The sequence below is a fragment of the Lathamus discolor genome, chromosome 9 (assembly GCF_037157495.1).
Source record: "Lathamus discolor isolate bLatDis1 chromosome 9, bLatDis1.hap1, whole genome shotgun sequence".
In the NCBI taxonomy this organism is placed as follows: Eukaryota; Metazoa; Chordata; class Aves; order Psittaciformes; family Psittacidae; genus Lathamus; species Lathamus discolor.
This window is the reverse complement of record NC_088892.1, coordinates 5905841-5924511: the sequence shown is the minus strand read 5'-3', so window position 1 is coordinate 5924511 and position 18671 is coordinate 5905841. Positions and strand designations below refer to the sequence as shown.

Genomic DNA, 18671 nt, shown 5'->3' with positions numbered 1-18671 from the left:
ATGCAGGCTAGTATTTCTGCAATTAAACCCACCTGCTCACATATGTAAGAATACATCTTACACAGGAGGGGTAGCATGGTTTCACAGGCAAACCCTCAGCTTTTGCTAATACCATCTGTGACAGTATCATTAGTCCGAGTTGGGTAAACCATACAAAAAAATCCCATTCCACTGAGACATACAGCTAGTTAAAATTTCCTATTCTTCATTGCCACCTTAGCCAGCTCTGTAGTTATCATGCTATAAAAATCAAACTAGTAAAATAGTACTGAGTATTAATGGTGTTTCAGGGATGGAAACTTGCTTAATTCTTACATATATGTTGGTATTAAACAATAAAAGGCTGACTTACAATTAGCTATATAGCAATGCAGAGGACAATGAGCAGTGCCAAAAAAGGAAATTGCTTGCTTAGTTCATCCCAGGTTTCCATAAAGCACTTCACACCAGATTTCTACTTAAGCTGTTGTATCAGTCTTTATACTGCTCAAGAGAAATGAAGCTGGAGAATTGGTTCGGATCCCCAGCTGCATCAGAACATCAAACTTTTACAATGCACATATAATAGAAGCGGCACATCCAGTATGTTCTTTTTACAGGAACAGTATTTGCCAGGAATCTTACACAAGAAAATAACTTGCTTGACTGAGATTTACTAGGTCACATCATTGCAGTCTATTTAAGTGCATATTTAAACTACAGCCAGAAAAATTTCAGAAGTGCATAAAATTAGTTTGCCATCATCTATGGTATGAGGCTGTTTGAGTACCTTAATTATAGGAGCTTTCAGAACAAAGCTTTGAGCTAAAGAGCTCTGTACATGTTCTACAATCTTCTACTAAAGTGACATAGAACAGGAACTAAAAGGAACTGCCAAGGTTGTGGGAAGAACAGTGGAGAAAGCATAAAGAAAGCACATCATCATACTGTAATACTGTTTCCTGAGCTCTTTACTTGGAAGTCATGGACAGGGAATATTTAAACAGTGATTAAAGGATTAACGTCCTACAGTGAGGTCTGCCAGTAAACTCAGGGTTGGCTTGTGTGGATTGACAGGTAAAAGGCATGGGTCATACTTAAATGCTTAAAACTTCCAGGAATCCTGGTGATCATTGTTCTCGCAGGAACTGCACAAAGTAGACTACATCTAGTAGTACAGACTGCTTAAGACAGGAGAATCCATATTCTTACCTCATTTGATGATTAGCTATCTAATAAAATCCCTTCATGACTCTGTTAATATCACAAACTGAAGTGCGAAGTCAATTTGGTTTTCTTATCTAGTTTCAAGAAGTCTTAAGCAAGACAGGCTCAATGCCTGGCACGATTAGAATAACAAAACCATACAGTATCCATTAAAATGCATTTATTTGTTTTAATTCAAAGGTTTAACAACTCTTTGCCCAGTAATCCGGGCTCTGGGCACAACAACAAAAAATACCGTCAGACCAAAATATAAAACCAAGTACACAAATTACCCCCTATTTGTAAATGTTACCTCATAACCAAGTTTTAGCACATTAAAAAGTTTACAAAATTTATAACACTCTTACAAATTATTCAGAACTAACAGCATACGTGGCAGCTGAGCGTCTCCACATCCATCCTCACCCTTGCCATACCATTCTGTGCCTGGATAATGCCATGTTTGAACTAGAGAGTTCCAGAACTAGAACTGCAAGGTTCCCAAGACTGCTTTGTGCTTCAGGGCAGTGCCTGAGCCCCGCTCCCCAGCACAGCCTGGTTGGCGAGAGTGGTGTGGGTATACTCACTGTTCTGCCTGCTGCGTCCTCTGCAGCATTGAGAGAATGACTCAGTAAATGCAGAAATAAGTTAAAAAAAGTACAAAATTGGCCCTGAAGAAAAATAAAATCATTTAAAACCCAGCTTGGCTTTGACTAAGTTACACTAAAAGCTGCGAGACAGATTTACAGCAATATCACTTTAAGTACAAGATCACAAAAATCAACAGGTTTGTTATGAGTCTTATCACTGTAAAAATGAAAACATCAAAGTTGACTTGTCTGCCCACAGAAACATTTTGCCTCCTAACACGGCTAACATACATCCTCTTCCTGGGTTTTGGCCTTTTCAGAGCTTTGTTAACTGATAGGACTAACATAATTCCTAAGAATCCACCTCTAGTGAACAACGGCAACACTGAGAAAACCAGCACATTTGTATTTTCCATCAGCTATAGATGCATAGAAAACAGATGCCCGGGGTTTATATGCAAGACTTAAGACATAGAAGTACAGTAATTTAACAGTTGCAGATAGCCGTTTCAGAAAGAAAAATACAATTGGGCCTTACAAAATGGTATCAAATATACAGAAATATCAAAACCCTGATTGATTGTGGCCAGAAACAGATGGATAAATCTACAATGAGGTACTCTAGAATCTTAAGGTATGCAAATGGAGTGACTTTTCTTGTCTTTCAACTTCAGCAAGGCAGAATCTGCCTAAGCACAGGGAGCCTTTGCTTATAAGCAGCGTGTATCAAGCCCCAAGAAGCTGAACCAAAACCAAGCTGTGTTTATAGACTGTGGCTTTTCATGGATTTATAGGAGCATGCTCAAGAGCTGTTAATTTTAACCCTTTGAAAGAAACAAGATGCAAATTCTTCTTTGGTGCTTAAATAGGAGAATGTCAGATAAACAGATGGAGCTCAAACACTGTGAACAGTGTCTGAATCCTTGAAGAACAGCACCCCATGTATCCTGGACAGCTAAAGCCTTGGCACAACAACCTCAACATTCACAGGTGAATGGCCAGATGTTATGGTGGGTACAGAAATTTGACTTTTCTGCTTTAGAGGGCTACTTGCTGTAAGGCTGCATAAATAAACCCATCAGTGAACAAATTTACTGTAGTTGATAATCCTTCATTTATGTGTACTTTTGGGGGCAAATTGAAACAGTTGCTCACTGGCAGAAAGAGTAATCATTTTCATCACTTCTTTGTTCTTAAATATGAAGTGCCTACAATACCAAAAATTAAGAGAGTAGAGGGCTGTGTTTAGACACCTCAACACATACCAACTTCTCTATGAAGTCAAGGCATTGGCACCACACAAGAACTGATTCTGGTGCGGTGCCTGAGTTGCTAGTGGTGAGGTTTTATAGTCAGCTTAAGCTCCTCCTGAAAGGAACAGTCTGTCTGGCTCTGTGGTCCACCTTCTGCTCTGCCCCATAGCTATTGCTCATGTCTTCATAATTGTTAGCACTGTGACATTTGGAACATTTGACCAGGGAGGACCCTTCCAATTCTACACTGTACTGCTGCTATGGAAAAATCTCATCATCAGGTACTGGGCAACAGCTTTAAGTTACCTTGACATAGATAATGTGCAGAATACCCCAGGAGAGAATGCCAATTAGCTTTCAACAACAGCAGTAGAGTTTTGCTCTTTAATTTCCAGCATACATAAGCATAAAAGCAACCAAAGAGATCATCCATATAAAACAGACCATTCTGGGAAAAGAAAATCAGCCTCTGCCAGGGAACAGGATAAATAACCCCTCTGGAGATGAAATATTCTACTTTCCCATTCAAGCCAATATCCTGCATGTTGAACAAATTCTGTCTGATGCATATTCCAAACAGACACCAGAGACAGCTGAGGAATATAGGATGTGAAGTTCCAGGACACTGGCTTCAGAAGTTCATTCTCTTTCTGCTCCCATTCTGACCCGTTCTTCACCCTCTGTGAAGCTTGTGTTTCAGCTATGCTGATACAATCTTTTGTGGCACCGTATCATAAATTAAAATGAAATACTAAGTTTGAAAAGCATTCAAAAGGGGGCAATGAAAGGGAGGGAATAACTTCACCTTTGGGCCTCTTACTACAGGAAAAACATTGAGGTGCTAGAGTGAAAAAGAGCAATAAAGCTGGAGAAGGATCTGGAACACAGGTCTTCTGAGGACCTGCTGAGGGAGCTGGAGTTGTTTAGCCTGGAGCAAAGGAAGCTCAAGTTGTTTAGCCTTTAGCAAAGGAAGCTCACTCTCAACAACTGCTTGAAAAGCAGGTATAATGAGGTAGATGTCAGTCTCTTCATCCAAGTAACAAGCCATAGGTCAAAAGGAAATGGCCTCAAGTTGTGCCAGGGGATGCTTAAACTGGACAATAAGGAAAATTTCTTCAGCAAAACGGGTGTCAGGCATTGGAACAGGCTGCCCACAGAAATGGCTGGGTCACCGTCCTTGGAGGAATTTAACAGACACGCAGATATGGCATGTAGAGGCATGGCTTAGTGATGGACTTGGCAGTGTAAAGTTTATGGTTGAACTCGATATGCATAAATGTCCTTTCTGCTCTAACTCAGCCAGCTTCACTGGTGTTGTACAAGCAAAAAAGCAGCAGCTGACTGTCAAAGAGGTGAAGGTTCTACTGCCTTCCCTCCTGCCTGACTCCACTTGCACCATTCAACGTTTTCATAGCAGCTCAAATGCTTCTAAAATTCTTGCTAAGTGTAGAAATTGGCTTATCTCTCTAGCTTTCTGCTGAATTACCGTGTTCAGTTAAGCATTTAAAGAACTTAAATTGGTACAGAAGAATTCTACAAGCTCCAGAACCTGCACTGGTATGGGTTGGAGTGGAAATGCAAGTGTCCCATTGGCTCTGATGAGCAGTTTTGTCAGCACACTCCATGCTGTGAAATTATGCCTGAAGTTTCTACTGTGACTCAAAACAACTGGACCAGCATAAGGGAGAAGAGCAAGTGGCACAGCACAGAGACTGAAAGAGACATCTGTGATACAGAGTGGGAGGAAGGCAGGAACAACCACTTACAGTGGCTCTGCTATCAAAGTCAAATGGCACAAGTGGTACAACTACACCAAGAATCCTTTCATCCAAAATGCCCCAGTGATTTCCCTTGTGTCAGCTGTATTCCATTACCATTCCTGCTACTGAATTTCAGTCAGTCAGAAGAGCTCATATTTTGCATTCCAAGCAAACAGCCTGCACTGAGCTAGACACCTGAGCTTATTTAAATGCTTCTGCAGTCTTCATTGACCAGAGGCAGTCAGTGGTGGTAAACAGCAGTTGTTTCATAATTGTTTAGAATGCCCTGAAGCATATGAATATAGAGAGGAAATGTTGAGTTAAAAAAAAAGAAAAAAGAAAAAAAGCTGCTACTTTTCACATGAATTTTTTCCAGCAGCTACAATATTCTGAAGAAAATACTTAAAACAAGGTAAGATTCTTAAAAACAAAAGTTAAGCAAATAATAATGCTAAAAGCCTTTTGCAAAATGTGGCTATCTACTGTGATACCAAAACATTTCTTCTCAACAGTACTGAATCCAACATAAGGCATTTTGCCAAATTCTTAAGTAACTAAATAAGCCATCATACACTTGACAGTAACTATGGGGAGGGAAGAATCACTGTATGTTTCATTCAGCTACTTCATGAAGTATATTGGGGACATGCTTTAAAGTCCAGCACTGTGCATCTCAGCATCTCCCAGCAACACCCTGTATTTCATCAGGAAATACTGAATCTGCTGAAATAAACAGCAAGAACTTCTATCACTTTAGCAGCTCAGTCAGTGATAGAGCTGACTCCACAGATTCAGGCCTTCAGTACCAACAGATTCCTTCTTTAGGCCCCAATCCACAAGCAACACAAGCCCCGCTTTACTGAGGCAGCAGTGGGACTACTACGTAATTTAATTCACTGTGTACTTAGACATTTGAAAGCTCAACAACTGACAGGTAACTCTGAATGCTGGTAGTTATTTTCAGGTGCTTTGCTGTCTGAATTCTGATTAAAAACACATGGAGCCATACAGTCTGCATAATTAAGCCAAGCTATATGTGTTTGATGGGTAGTCTGGGCATGTGTCACATGGTCTCATGTTGGGAGAGTACAGTATATTTCTGATGTATATACATACACACTGCAAGGCATGGAAGAAAGCCAGAAGCTAGTTTGCAAATTAGAATGTGGGACAGTAGATCTTGGATTTGTCCTTTTCTTTAATCATATGGAATAAAAATATTTGAAGTTGCCATTTGTTCCCTCACCATGAAACATTTAAGGAGAAAGGAAAAATAACAACAAAAAAAAGGCAACCACTTCTCATTCTTACTTTTCCTTCTTGAGGTATAAATGACTGTACCTTAACTTCACAATATATCAAATATCTCTTCAGGTGACCCAGCTGGAGGAGGTATGATGGTTTTATCTTACAAGTCACAGCTTTGACAACACAATGAATCTATATATTGCAACAAACTTTTGTACAACAAAATTCCTGCAGCCCTGAAATACAACAGTCTGCGTAAGAGGCTCACTCACAATTAACCATCAGGAGAAACACACTTAAGGTTTCCCATCTTTCTGCCCAACAGTTTCTCCTCTAGCCTTGGAAAATTTGAACAAGTAGACACAGCTATTTATCATTCTATCTACATCCTGTTCTCCGAAAGACATGTTGACAGGAAGATTCAGTCATACTAGTAAACTGGAACACTTTCTTCTCAGTAGAGGCCTGCACTGATTTGATGTTCCTTTTTATGTCTGTATTTTGAAATCAGTATAAAGAATGTATTAGAGGTGTGGAGAGAGAATGTTGTTTCATTTTTTCTTCACTAGCCACTCTACTGAGTGAGGATCAGTGTAGAACACAGAGGAGGAATGTTTCAAAAGCTAGTAAGTAAAAAAAAAAAACCTCTTCAGTTAACGTTGGACTTTGTATCTCTACTCCTCCTCCTGTCCAAGCTAAGTGAAAAAACCAACATTTTGTTCAAAGTCAGGTCAGAACAGTGGATGAAATATCTCATCATAGCTTATGCATAACATGGTCTTTTGAAACTTTCAATATGGTGTTTTTCCACTCACTCAAATAAAAGCATCTCCAAAGCATCAAGACCTGCTGGGACTCAGCCAGACAGATATTCATCCACTGCGGCTTAGAAATTCAATAGTCAATCAAAAAACTTTTTTTGAATGAGTTATTGTTCCCCAATATTTTCAACCAGCTTAAAGAAATCTAGTGGAACCTCCCTGTTTTGCACGTACGACTGGGAGATCAAGTGTATACTGTTCCACTGTGATCATTTTGCAACTTCCAAGTGCTAAGAGTTAAGCCAAGATGATGCATATCAACATATGTTCTGTTAACATCACTAGAGTGTTGCTTAATTTCCTATGCTGTAAGTGTACTGATATCTAATGGAAAGCAAGTCAAAACGAGGTAGCACTGCCACTGTCTTTGCTGGAATGTGGACAGATCCTGGCCTCATTTTCAACGGTGGCTTAGTAAGATTCTACTGTAATCTACACAAAATGTATAAAACATGAACCTTTTCCAGAATAAGGCCACTAATTTTGCCATTGGCAATAGGCAGTGAGAAACAGCAGTTAAAAAATCCTCACTTGGTTATAGAGGTGTTTCTGAGGCAATAAACTGTGGGGAGAAGTATAAACCCATTGTCCTCTCATCCCTCCTCTTTGTTTTCCAGTATAAGTATATCTGCTTCCTGTATGTACTACTACGTGAGGAGACATTTCAGTCTATTTTCTTAGCCGGGAGTCTAAGCAAGTCCATGCTACATTTAAAGATGGGGACAGCACTGTAAAACAGTAGGATTACAAGCTTCCCATGAGTCATGGTCATGAGAGTCTGGTGTCCAGATGCCCAAATTCGATACCAGCGCCCATAAAAAGGATCTGAGACGGCTGGGCACAACATGTTGTTCAAATTCACTTCTGTAACCTGAGAAAGTGACAACAAATTTAGAAATTAACACTATTTTTGTGTTGCACCAATTCAGACACCTAAAATGGTAATTTTGAAATTACCATCATAATCAAAACAGTTTAGGTGACGCTCCTTTGTTAACACAAAGAGGGCAGCTTTCAGAAGGAAAGCAGATCCAAATTCAGTTGTTCATTTAATAGATGGATTTATGCAGGTACATAACCAATTTATGAAATATTGTACTGATAGTTGTGATATATGATACAAATGCTTATTAGAACATGCAATTAAAAGCTTGCATGCAAGCAGACTTATCCATATATAAACTAGCCATAAGCTTTGAATGTACTTGCAAACTATCCATTTATTAATCTTTATTTACTTACCAAGCCCAGAATCTGCAAGATGCTAAAATGATATACAAACATAAACCCCGTGGATAAAAGAGCCCACCAGAAATTGCAGAGTGGTTCTGGAGTGTAGATACCTTGAAAAGAAAGGAATACATTAGTGTTCGGCTGAATTGCTGTGTCCATTAAACACTCATGAATAATCCTCTCTCTTCTGCTCTGTAGATGCTGGGGCATCTGGCTATAGCTGATAACATACTCAGTTCCATCTTAGCAATAATATTTGAGAGCCTCATTTCTTACCTGGAGCATTCTCAAAAGTGTCTTCCCTCCCTGTTCCCTTCCCTCGTTCAGCTCGCCTATTTTTCACCAACACCAGTGATTTTTACCTTATGTTTCCTTCTACCACTGAAGTACTAAATTACTTTAACACCATGGTATACAGTGAATCTTGAAAAATCAGGCTATCCATACTTAAACACCTCTATTCATGGGGGCTACGAGTTCAGCATGCAGAACACAGCACTGTATTAGAGCACAGCCTAATTGCCATTTCCTAATTTTATGGTTGGTTGTAACAATTACTAGAAAATAACTTGCACCAATCATGCCTAGGAACAGAAAAACTGTACAGAGTAGTCAATCCATAATGACAGATTGTGCTTTTAACTGAAAACTGCTTTGGAGACATTTTCAGACACACACAATAAACAATTTTATCATCAGTAGATATCACAAATGCTGTAAAACACTTTATCCTTTCAAACAAAGTAGCAGACAACCCGTTATTCCTGGGTTCACCTGTCTCTCTCCTTCTGAAACTAGGTTTTGTGTCAACTTCCTGACAACAAGCCATGTGACGTGATGTAGAACGTATGAAGGAGATCAGATGCAATAAAAGTACCCTTGGCTATAAGACTATTTTTGGAATTAGATATTCAAACATCATAAAATGAACACAAAACCAATTTATAGAGTCCTCAAGACTCACACTAGTAGGTATGAAAATTTCAGTGTAAGATATGAGGAAAAAGCATTTTCCTTACAACTTTAATAACCCAGGGACACAAAAGATGCCCAATGTCATGCTGCTCAGCTGCTGTGACAAGTTGCAGAGTTTCAGAAAGTTATAAAAATACACTGGCAATTTTTATGTGTCTTTGCTCTATGATCCATTAGATACTACCAAATGTAGGAACGTGCATCCAGTACTCAAATGGTAGCTTACAGCACAGAGCACAATATCCGTATCAGCCTTTGCTAACTGGCGCATGCTGTAATTACCAGGAAGTAATTACAGACTTCAGCATATACTGTACAATGCTACTGAGAGCTCAAATAACTACACCTGTGTAGCTACCTATGACAGAACTCACCCGAGCAAAGTGGGTATGAGTATTCCTACGTATGGTATCATACGTAAAGGCATGTAAGTGCTGTTATTTGCTTTGCCACACACACCACCATAGAATGTTGCATCCTGTCTCAGGTTTAAAATCTCTAGAGATGCTTTTTCAATCCCTGTTGCCCTTTTACAATTCTTTTCTGCATAGTTTTCTTCCATCATGCCATTGCAGATTGATTTTGCAGTAGCTACCTGAAATAACTTAAATATCACTTCATTATCCAAAACCCATACATCTATTCATTGTCCACTCTCAGTAACACAGCTTCCCTATTGATACTAAGGAGTTGATTGTACATTTGGATGACGGCAGCACATATGCACCCCATGTATCACTCATTGACTTTAATGAGCAACAGTATTAGTGTAATTACCTAAGAAACAACTCCACACCATGCTTTAGTAAGCCAGCTGTGATTTGGTGCGACCATGATAAATATGAGCAGAGAAGCTATTCTGAAAACATAAGGCAGCTTATAAGATTCCTTATCCAGTGGGAAGGTGAAGGTCAGAAGTGTCTCAAGTATAAGTAAAACCCAAAGGTAAAAGAGAACTCTACATGACTAATTCAAAGTGGAATGCTCACAGCTAAAGGAAAAATTCACAACAGTGTTAATTCTTCAAACACACTCAGGAGGCATGAGCTAAGCACTGGTATCCTATTTGAGGACTGTTCTTTAATAGCAATGATATTCATTAAACTCCACTGCCTGAAAACACCAGATACATGACACCACCTTGAATATGGTTTTTCATGACAGAGAGCAAGAGAGGAAGCAAGCAGCCTTAGTGTCAGAGATCAGGAGACCATGGCTCTATTTTTGGCTGAACCAACTTTATGTGACCTGGTCAAACTATACAGAAATGCTTTGTGCTCAGCTGTAAAGAAAACAGTTTGACATGCAAAGCTTTTTTCTACTGTCTTTGCAGTTTTAGGTGCATGTTTAACATAAATGTAAAACATAAGAGAAAATTCAAATATGATATCTGAAACAGCTGCCAGGAACTGGCAGAGTAGTGCTACACCAAACCAGGTTTCACGTGAACTTGCCTGGTTACAGTGCAGGTAGTATATAAACACTAAAATAGACCAGTGAACCCAGCTATGTGACAAGACTGGAGGGACAAAGCAGTCCCTTAAAGAGTGAGGAAATTGCACAATGTGACAAAACAGATCAGTGACATCATTTGGCTTTGAACTCAACCTTCTCATGTCCAGCTTCAATCTCATCAGGGAATCGTACTTCAGAAGTCTCTTAGGAAAGCTGTTCAGGTTCCTGCAGCACAGAATTTCACTCTGCTACATCCTCTCTCTGTTGCAAAACTCACAAAAATCCATTAGCAGCTCTCGCCCTCTACAGACTTTTGATTTCACTTTGTAATAGAAAAAGCCCTCCTTGCTAGACTTCACAACCCTGAAAATAACAGTGTGGTTTTCAGCAGTAGCATTACTTGGACATCAAGGGACAAAAAGGAAACAATGACCTCCACACAGAAACACTTCAGAGTGCTCTGGATTTCCAAGTGTGCTTTGGGAAACTCATTTTAAATTCATACCTGGGATATTTTCTGTACATTTATCAGCAGAAAAATAATTACTATAGATTTTATTACTCTACGGTCCTGCTATTCAGCAGATGCCTGCTTAAGGGAGCAGTGTGGTGGTACACTGCAGGGTACTATGGTACAGTCTGTTAACGGAAACATACAAACAGGAAAACTGACACCCAGCTTAGTGGCTGCTTGAATGGCCTGTACTGGCTTTGGCAAAAACTATTTGCTGTTTACATAGGAAACCAATTTCCATAGGTAGAAGTGAGTTTCACTGCTCTGTTCACTAAGGATCCCATGCAATTCTCCTGTGTCAAGCACTCTTCAAAACTTAATCCACCTACCAGTCTGGCACTTATCTAAGAAATCCTCATGCCCCAGACAATTCAGACCGTTCCCAAGCCAGGGTCATCCAAGTAGGCTGTATATTTGCTCTTGTGTTGAAATAGCAAGGCAGTAGCTATTTCAATTTAAACTTCATTCTCTCAATAGCATTGATAGGAAGGATTTCATATAGTTTGAAGGGTTTGGGGTTCATCATCTGCTCCTGCAACAAGAATTTGTTGACCTTGAACACGGCAAGTTAATTTGGAAGTGGAAGCATGGCTTTAAAATTCTCAGCATTGACAAAGAGACTCAATTTCTTTTACATTGCTTCTCCCAATGCCTTGTGCTAGTTCTAGTGTTCTTATGAACTATTATTTTTATTTGAAGTTCTCGAAATACAGGCTTGTAAAAATCTGAACACACTTTAATAGAAAATAATGCTCCTTTTGTATTTTTGTGAAAACATGTTGCAGGAAAAAGTTACTCCCCTGTTTGAGTTAGAGCATTAGAACCTAAATGTAGTACATTTTTCTAACTTAGTAGGGTACTAAAATAATCCTTCTCCTACTTCATGCCTTGCTTGCCTTCCCACTACACTTGATAGAGCTTTTCCAGCCCAACAAACCCTCAAAGCAACTATTACCATTCCTTCATCTTCAAGTTTATAAAAATGCTAGGCAAATTTATTTCCATTTTAGTTCCCTTGATCAAAGGGTTAATTTAATTCTAATAGTGAAGCCTATTGAACTAGCCGAGACAAAACTTCCTTTCCAGGGGAAAACAGGAAAAATGTTCTCAAGAGGATGAGCCTGAAACCCAGGCTGTTTCCCCTACAGCTGCTCTGAATCTGTGTAGATTTCAAAACACTACCTTATGCCAGGAGATCTCCGTTTCCCTCAATGCCAGCTACTCTCATCAGAATCAGCTCAGAGGTCTTACATTCCCTGCTCCTCTCAGGAACCATTCTTTATATTCCATAAGGCAGCAGCAGTTCTCCCTCTTCCTTCATATAGTGGTAATTCTTCCATATACTAGTACATACGCTTCTAAACTTCTCTGTCTCTGAGAACTGACCCTGGGCCCACTCAGAGAATGCCACATTAAATTCCTTATTTAGTTTTAACAGGCCCCCACCATTTCAAAGGAAGGGTCCCATGACAGAGACATATCCCCTCTTCTTCTCCAGCTCTCTTAAATCGTCAAACAAGATTATCCTGAAATGATGAAGCTAGAAGAGAGACTGCAGCATTAGCCTGCAGTCAGAGCAACGGCACACACCTCCGGCTGCTGAACACAACAGCTTCCCTGCTGCTCAACGTGCCACAGTCCAAGCACAGCCGGACAGTGAACCAGGCATTTACATCTAATACATGGGATTCAGGAAGTAAAGCTGGAAATAATAACATGGAAGCTGCCAGCAGGAGAATAGGCAAATAATACACAAGAGTTGACAGGTCTCCAGGAGTTTCCGTGAAAGAGCTCTACTTTACATTATCAAGTATTTCACTGAGGATGGAGATAAACTAAAGTCCTATCTATATTCAAGCACATAGTGATTTTTTCCTGCATTACTACTAAGGTATATAATAAAGTCTGCTTTATAACTCCATTTAAAAGCTAAGAAAAGATCTAGCTAAATACAGTCAACTGTCAAAAAGCGAGGAAGTGGCTGAGAAAGAATACAACAGCTTGAAATATCTTTAAATGTGGTAAGCCCCCACCCCTTGCCAGCAAGTTCTGGAAGCCAATGGAAAGCACAAGTTTAGATCATCAATTGCTTCAATTTGTACTTTCCTAGTTTACAGCCGCAGGAAACATGATCCTTTCGTCTGTACTTGGTATCTGTGTTCTACATCTTACTACTTAGCCCAGCTTCTCAATAGGTGAGAAACACTGCAGTGCCCTTAGGAAAGCTGGAAAACCCCTTCTGTCCATCTGCTGAAGTGTGACAGAGGCATTCTCCACTGGGGGGGTGGGGGGGAAGAAATAATCAAATTCCACTGACTTTCTGACAGTGCCATTGAACTTCATCTCTTCTGATGCCATTTTTGAAGACACTTGGATCAAAAAAGGAAAGGGCTTTATGTCTGGAATCAAAGAAACAGTTTATTGCTTATCAAGATATAGCACCTGCCTTGTAAGCTGAAAATTCCAACTGCACCCCCAGCAAACAACTCACCTACTTGATTATTTAGGGTGTATATGTCTGTCTGCCCACGCATAGCTGCACAACAGTCAATTCAGCTTTTCAAATGCATGGGGTCAGACAATAGGACTGTCCAGAATTTGCAATTCCATTGCTGTCAGTTTTGACACCAAAAGAAGATTTTAACCACCCCACCGCCCCCCCCCCCAAAAAAAAATAATAAAAACATCAATTTTACTATCTCCAGTGTGGGCAACCTGCCTTTGAATTTGTGACTGCTGAGGATTTGCATAGCCAGCTCGACGGTGGGTGCTGGAGACTATCTCCCCCTGCAGGCTAAAGTGCAAGAGCCACACAGCCACTCCGACACCAACACAAAAGCCTCCGATTAAACATACCGGATACCCTGGAACTTCAGGTAGAGGTTCATACATCAGATTGCTCCCTGAAGCAACAAAATCCTAAAAAACCTCAACACTGACATCCTTTTCTTCTTTATTAAGTTATTAATTCAGTTAAATAATGCTGAGAATCTCAAAACACAAGAAAGATTCTTGATCTCGCAGTGCTAGGGAGCTGCTATAAATTAATTCTTATTTCAAACTGCTGTGGCATGATACCATTTGCTTACAGCCCTCGGGAACTAAAAATTCCACTTTGATCAAATTTCAATACAATTTGAAGCCCTGAAATGAGGTGCATACCTAATCCTGTCAGATCCATCTGAAAATCTGACCAAACTAGCTTAAGGACCAAGACAGGCAAGAGCTGCGAGTCTTTAAGGCTGATGCAGTGCAAGCTAGATTTTAATTATTTTTTCATTATGTTAAGAACATACAGTTAGAACAACTAAGTTACCCTGAACACCAATGAAGGTCTCTAATGCCTTGATCTTAAAAGGCACCATTGCAATATTCGTGGCAGTTACAAGAGACATTACACATGTTGAGCTGTCATCTCCTTAAGCCTTTATCCCAGGACCATAAAGTATAACTATCAGAGCATATGAGTATGCCTCAGAAGACCAGTTTAGCTGTAGATGAATGTGGTTTGAGGAGTTTTTCAATGAAGGGGTTGGTTCCATGATCTAAATTTTCCCTGCTGTGGTTCCTGTCTTCTTCCTTGCACCTTGACAACTCACTCATTGCACCTCCCTCCTGCCAATCCTAGCAGTCGTCTGATGCAACAGTAAACCAATCCAGAAGTGACAAAGGCATTCATACTGTTTTGACAGGGAAGCTAGGGCCTCACCTCCAAAGGACAAAAGAAAACAGAAATAGCCTATTCAGCTATTTCAGGAATGCTGCGTCCTGCCCAGGCACATACTGTAATTTTTGGTAGGGTTCACAGGTGATACAAGGTGAGATTCATTCTGCAAAGAAGTTGCCAACTGCAGATGTAAGAACTGCCTTGAGTCATGAATCTTCTATGCTGGCCTATTATGTCTACACTACATCTATTTTGCATGACAGCCTTACTGCAGCCAAGAAAGATCTGAGCCATAGTGCACAAGCAATTATTTGTCTAGCCTTGTGTCCTGGGTTCAGCAATAGCAGTCATTTTTCTCCTTCTTAGTAGCTGGTGCAGTGCTGTGTTTTGACTTTCGGCCTGGGAACAGAGCTGAAAACACAAATGTTTTAGTCTGACCAAGGACTTCCTGAGCCTCATGCTCTGCCAGGGACGAGGGGAGACGGAGGAAGCAGAGACAGGACACCTGACCCAAGCTAGCCAAAGAGGTATTCCATAGCACAGCACATCATGCCCAGGGAGGTAACTGGGAGTTACCCAGAAGGGTACAGGCTCTCTTCGGGGGGGGGGGGGGGGGGTGCAAACTCATTCAGCAAGTGGTATTGTATTCTCTTCTCTTGTTATTTTCTCTTATTATTATCACTGGTGGTAGCAGCAGTGATTTGTGTTATACCTTAGTTACTGGGCTGTTTTTACCTCAACCCGTGGGAGTTGCATTCTCTCGATTCTCCTCCCCATCCCTCTGGGAACAAGGGGGGGGGGGGGGGGGGGAAGAAAAGCGAGAGGGGAAAAAAGAGGGGGGGGGAGTGAGTGGATGAGCTGTGTGGCTCGGTTTAAACCATGACACCTGGCATGCATATGCATTTGTACACTTGGAAAGAAAATACGTTAGAAATAAAAATACAGGAATCTGTATTCACTCAGTACAGAGAGGAAGGTGAGGGAAGAGGAAGAGAGAAAAAGGTCTTAATCCCTAAGCCAGAATACATCCTTGAGCTTCAGTGAGTTCACTGCAACACTGCAGCCCGAGTTCTGAACATCTCTCTAATCAGTTTGATCCTGAGCACGGTAAAGCCCCTGCACCTACATGGGGGGGACATAAAGATGATGCTGCCAGGGTAACATGACCAGTCTTCACCACTGTAATGAACAGCAGGAAGAGAAAGCAAATGAATGATTACAGCCCTTGCTTACTGTCACCCAGTTTCCTTTCAAAAGGAACCCCCTCAACAGGTAATTGGATGTGTGTGCCTGACTGGTATGATGCTTGAGTAGCATGTCAACAAACTTGGACAGGCAGTTCTGTGTAGAATAAGCCACAAACTAGCTCTGCTTCAGGTGTTCTCCTCAACCTGCCTTTGAGAAAAGTTTGTGCTTCTACTAAGGCCATCAGTAAAATTGACAGATTCCCAATAAAACTGGTTTGGTATATACTTCCATATGCAATCCAGTCATTCTAATGTTTTCAATTTTACTACCCTTCAATTACTTCTCCCAATCATAATCCATAGATTCACTGATAGAAATTTCTATCTTAAATCCAGAAATAAAGCTGCATGCCAATCAATGTCAGTGATGAAAAAGCAATTTTCACAACATATTAGAATATAGGGTATGAGCTACTCAGAAAGTACTTTAAACAGAGGTGCTAGTGAAATGACACCATAGTAACAAATGTTTTTAAGCTGAGTAATTTTTTCATAACTAAGTCTTCCTGTTTTGCTAGCCATAACTCGTACAGAAGTCCATGGGTGCTTTGCTAAGGAGGTATTATAGTCAGTCAGGTGATGAGAGCCAACTGCATAAGCAATGGAACTGTTATTAGTCACATAGCCTAAGGCAGCCTCAACCAATGCTAAGTTCTTCTAGAAATGTCACTGCTATCAAGTCAACATTAGATGGCAGCAAATACCTGTAAATTAATAAAGGGCAAAAATGTAGGAAACTGCACTAGGGGACAACACACAAAGCCCTCCAAATGCAGATACAGCCCTATCAGCCCCAGGAAACAGGCACCCAAGAACCCAGAGAACCTTTACCTCAAAACTAACAAGAAACTAAACCGACCCAGCAAAGGTCAGAGGAATACTTCAAGTGACATGCAAGGCCAAACCTTAAAGTAATAAAAAAACCCAAAAAACTCCAACACCAAACATGCCTTAAAATGATGTTATATAGGAAGTTCAAGACCATCAAAAGAAGTGATTTAGCAACATCACAAGAGCGTGGTTTGTCATTACATACAGTGTATTACATGGCTCTTTACACCTCCCCCCTCTCTCTACCGAGTTTGTGTAACTTCAACAGCTATACTGCACTTCAGCATTATTTGCCAGAATTTTAAGATCTCAAAGGCATATTAAAATTAAATTTGCGTGGCGTATTACTCTGGTAAGAGGAAGAAACAGAATCTTTTGACGTATTACACTTCATATTCTCCTTTGGATCATTTTTATTTGGTTTCTCTCAGCAGTGAAAAACAAAAAGGTTACAAACCTATAGTGCAGTTAAGTATGAAGCACTGTAAGTAACTGCTGCTATAAAATACAGCAGATTCACCAGAATGGAAGAGGCTGACTCTGCTTGTCCTGAGCATTTGTTAACCTGTCTCCCATTCTTTGATGTCAGAGCCTCCGGTTTTTCATTAAAGGCCACTGAACATATGGACCACAAATTATCATGCCTTATTTCCGGCATGAAGCAACTTAGCTCTGCTGGAAAATGCAGCTGGAGGCATGTCAACGCTAGAGGGGGGCAGAGCATCACACCAGATCAACACATCCTGCATTCCCTTCTAAGGAGCCACAATTAGAAAAATCACTGGCCAGTGGAACAACTTGGGATTCCCAGACTTTCTGAACTATTATGGTGTAAGTGAATGAAAGACAGTAATCTTATCAGAAGAGATAAGAAGCAAGCTAGCTCATTTCATTAATATGTGTCACTGCATTTCATTAGAGCTTCAGAATGCCAGGAGTTTCTCTCACTAGCCAGCTAACATTTACATGGGGATATAACAACACCTTTTTTCTGCTCATTTGAAGTTGCAGCACTTCAAGATGCATCTAAGAAGGCAAAAGTCTTAAAAATACACTCCAACAACAACTTAATGTTGCAAGATGGCAGAGATGCTACTCAGGAAGAGAGTGCACATTATGCCAACACATTCTTAATATCCCTTTGGGAAAAAGGCCTTTTTCAATTCTCCCTTCACTGCGTGACAAAAGTCTGCTACCTCAGTTGCAACTCCAGCTTAACATGGGAAACTATTACTTAACAACACAGAGAAAATTGGTGAAAAGAGTAAAGCCTGTAGTAACCATTCAGCACAGCGTTTTCACTGTACAGGACCAATTCAATATGTATAGAGTAAATTGCCAACCTACCTCCTTTCCGCAGCAGATAGATGGGCACAACATAAAGCATCACATGCTGGATGTAATAAATTTCCATTTCAAATGGAAGCTGTGGAATAAGGAAAATATTTGTAAATGTTTTTAATCACTGACACCTGAGTTTCAAGGAACCATTCTCCTCGTGACACATGAAAAGCCCTTCCGTTATTTCATCGCCTATGTATATTAACAAAGAGATGACATTCGTTGCCAGTGCTTTGAAAGTGCAGCTAAGAGTACCCGTTCCATTCCCCTTGCCACAAATGCAGCACTTCAAGCAGACAATTCTCAAAATTAGCTAGAAGCACAGCAAAAAAGGAATAAAATAAAATTGCTCTTTTCCCTTTCTTAATTATAAATTACCATTAACAATGCAAAACCCTCAATAATCAAACCAGGAACTATACACACCCCATATGATAGTAGCCTGTTCAGAAAGAAAAGATAATTGCTGCCTTCTGAGTGGTAAAATTCTATTCATAGCATTCTATAAATGAGGTCTTTTATATATAAATATATGACTATATATGTACGTT

General features: G+C 40.2%; 1 protein-coding gene across 4 annotated transcripts in view; it reads right to left on the bottom strand.

Annotated features, from left to right (window-relative positions):
- Positions 1-1351: 1351 nt before the first annotated feature.
- The window catches only part of TMEM164 (transmembrane protein 164), a 41663-nt gene continuing 24343 nt past the window's right edge, over positions 1352-18671 (bottom strand). For all 4 annotated transcript variants that reach the window (XM_065689664.1, XM_065689663.1, XM_065689662.1 and 1 more), the window contains 3 exons: positions 18127-18205; positions 8100-8200; positions 1352-7728 (listed from right to left, as the gene is read on the bottom strand). In XM_065689664.1, the coding sequence (XP_065545736.1) occupies positions 7522-7728; positions 8100-8200; positions 18127-18205 (387 nt within the window). In that variant the 3' untranslated portion in view covers positions 1352-7521. The remainder of the gene's footprint in view (positions 7729-8099; positions 8201-18126; positions 18206-18671) is intronic.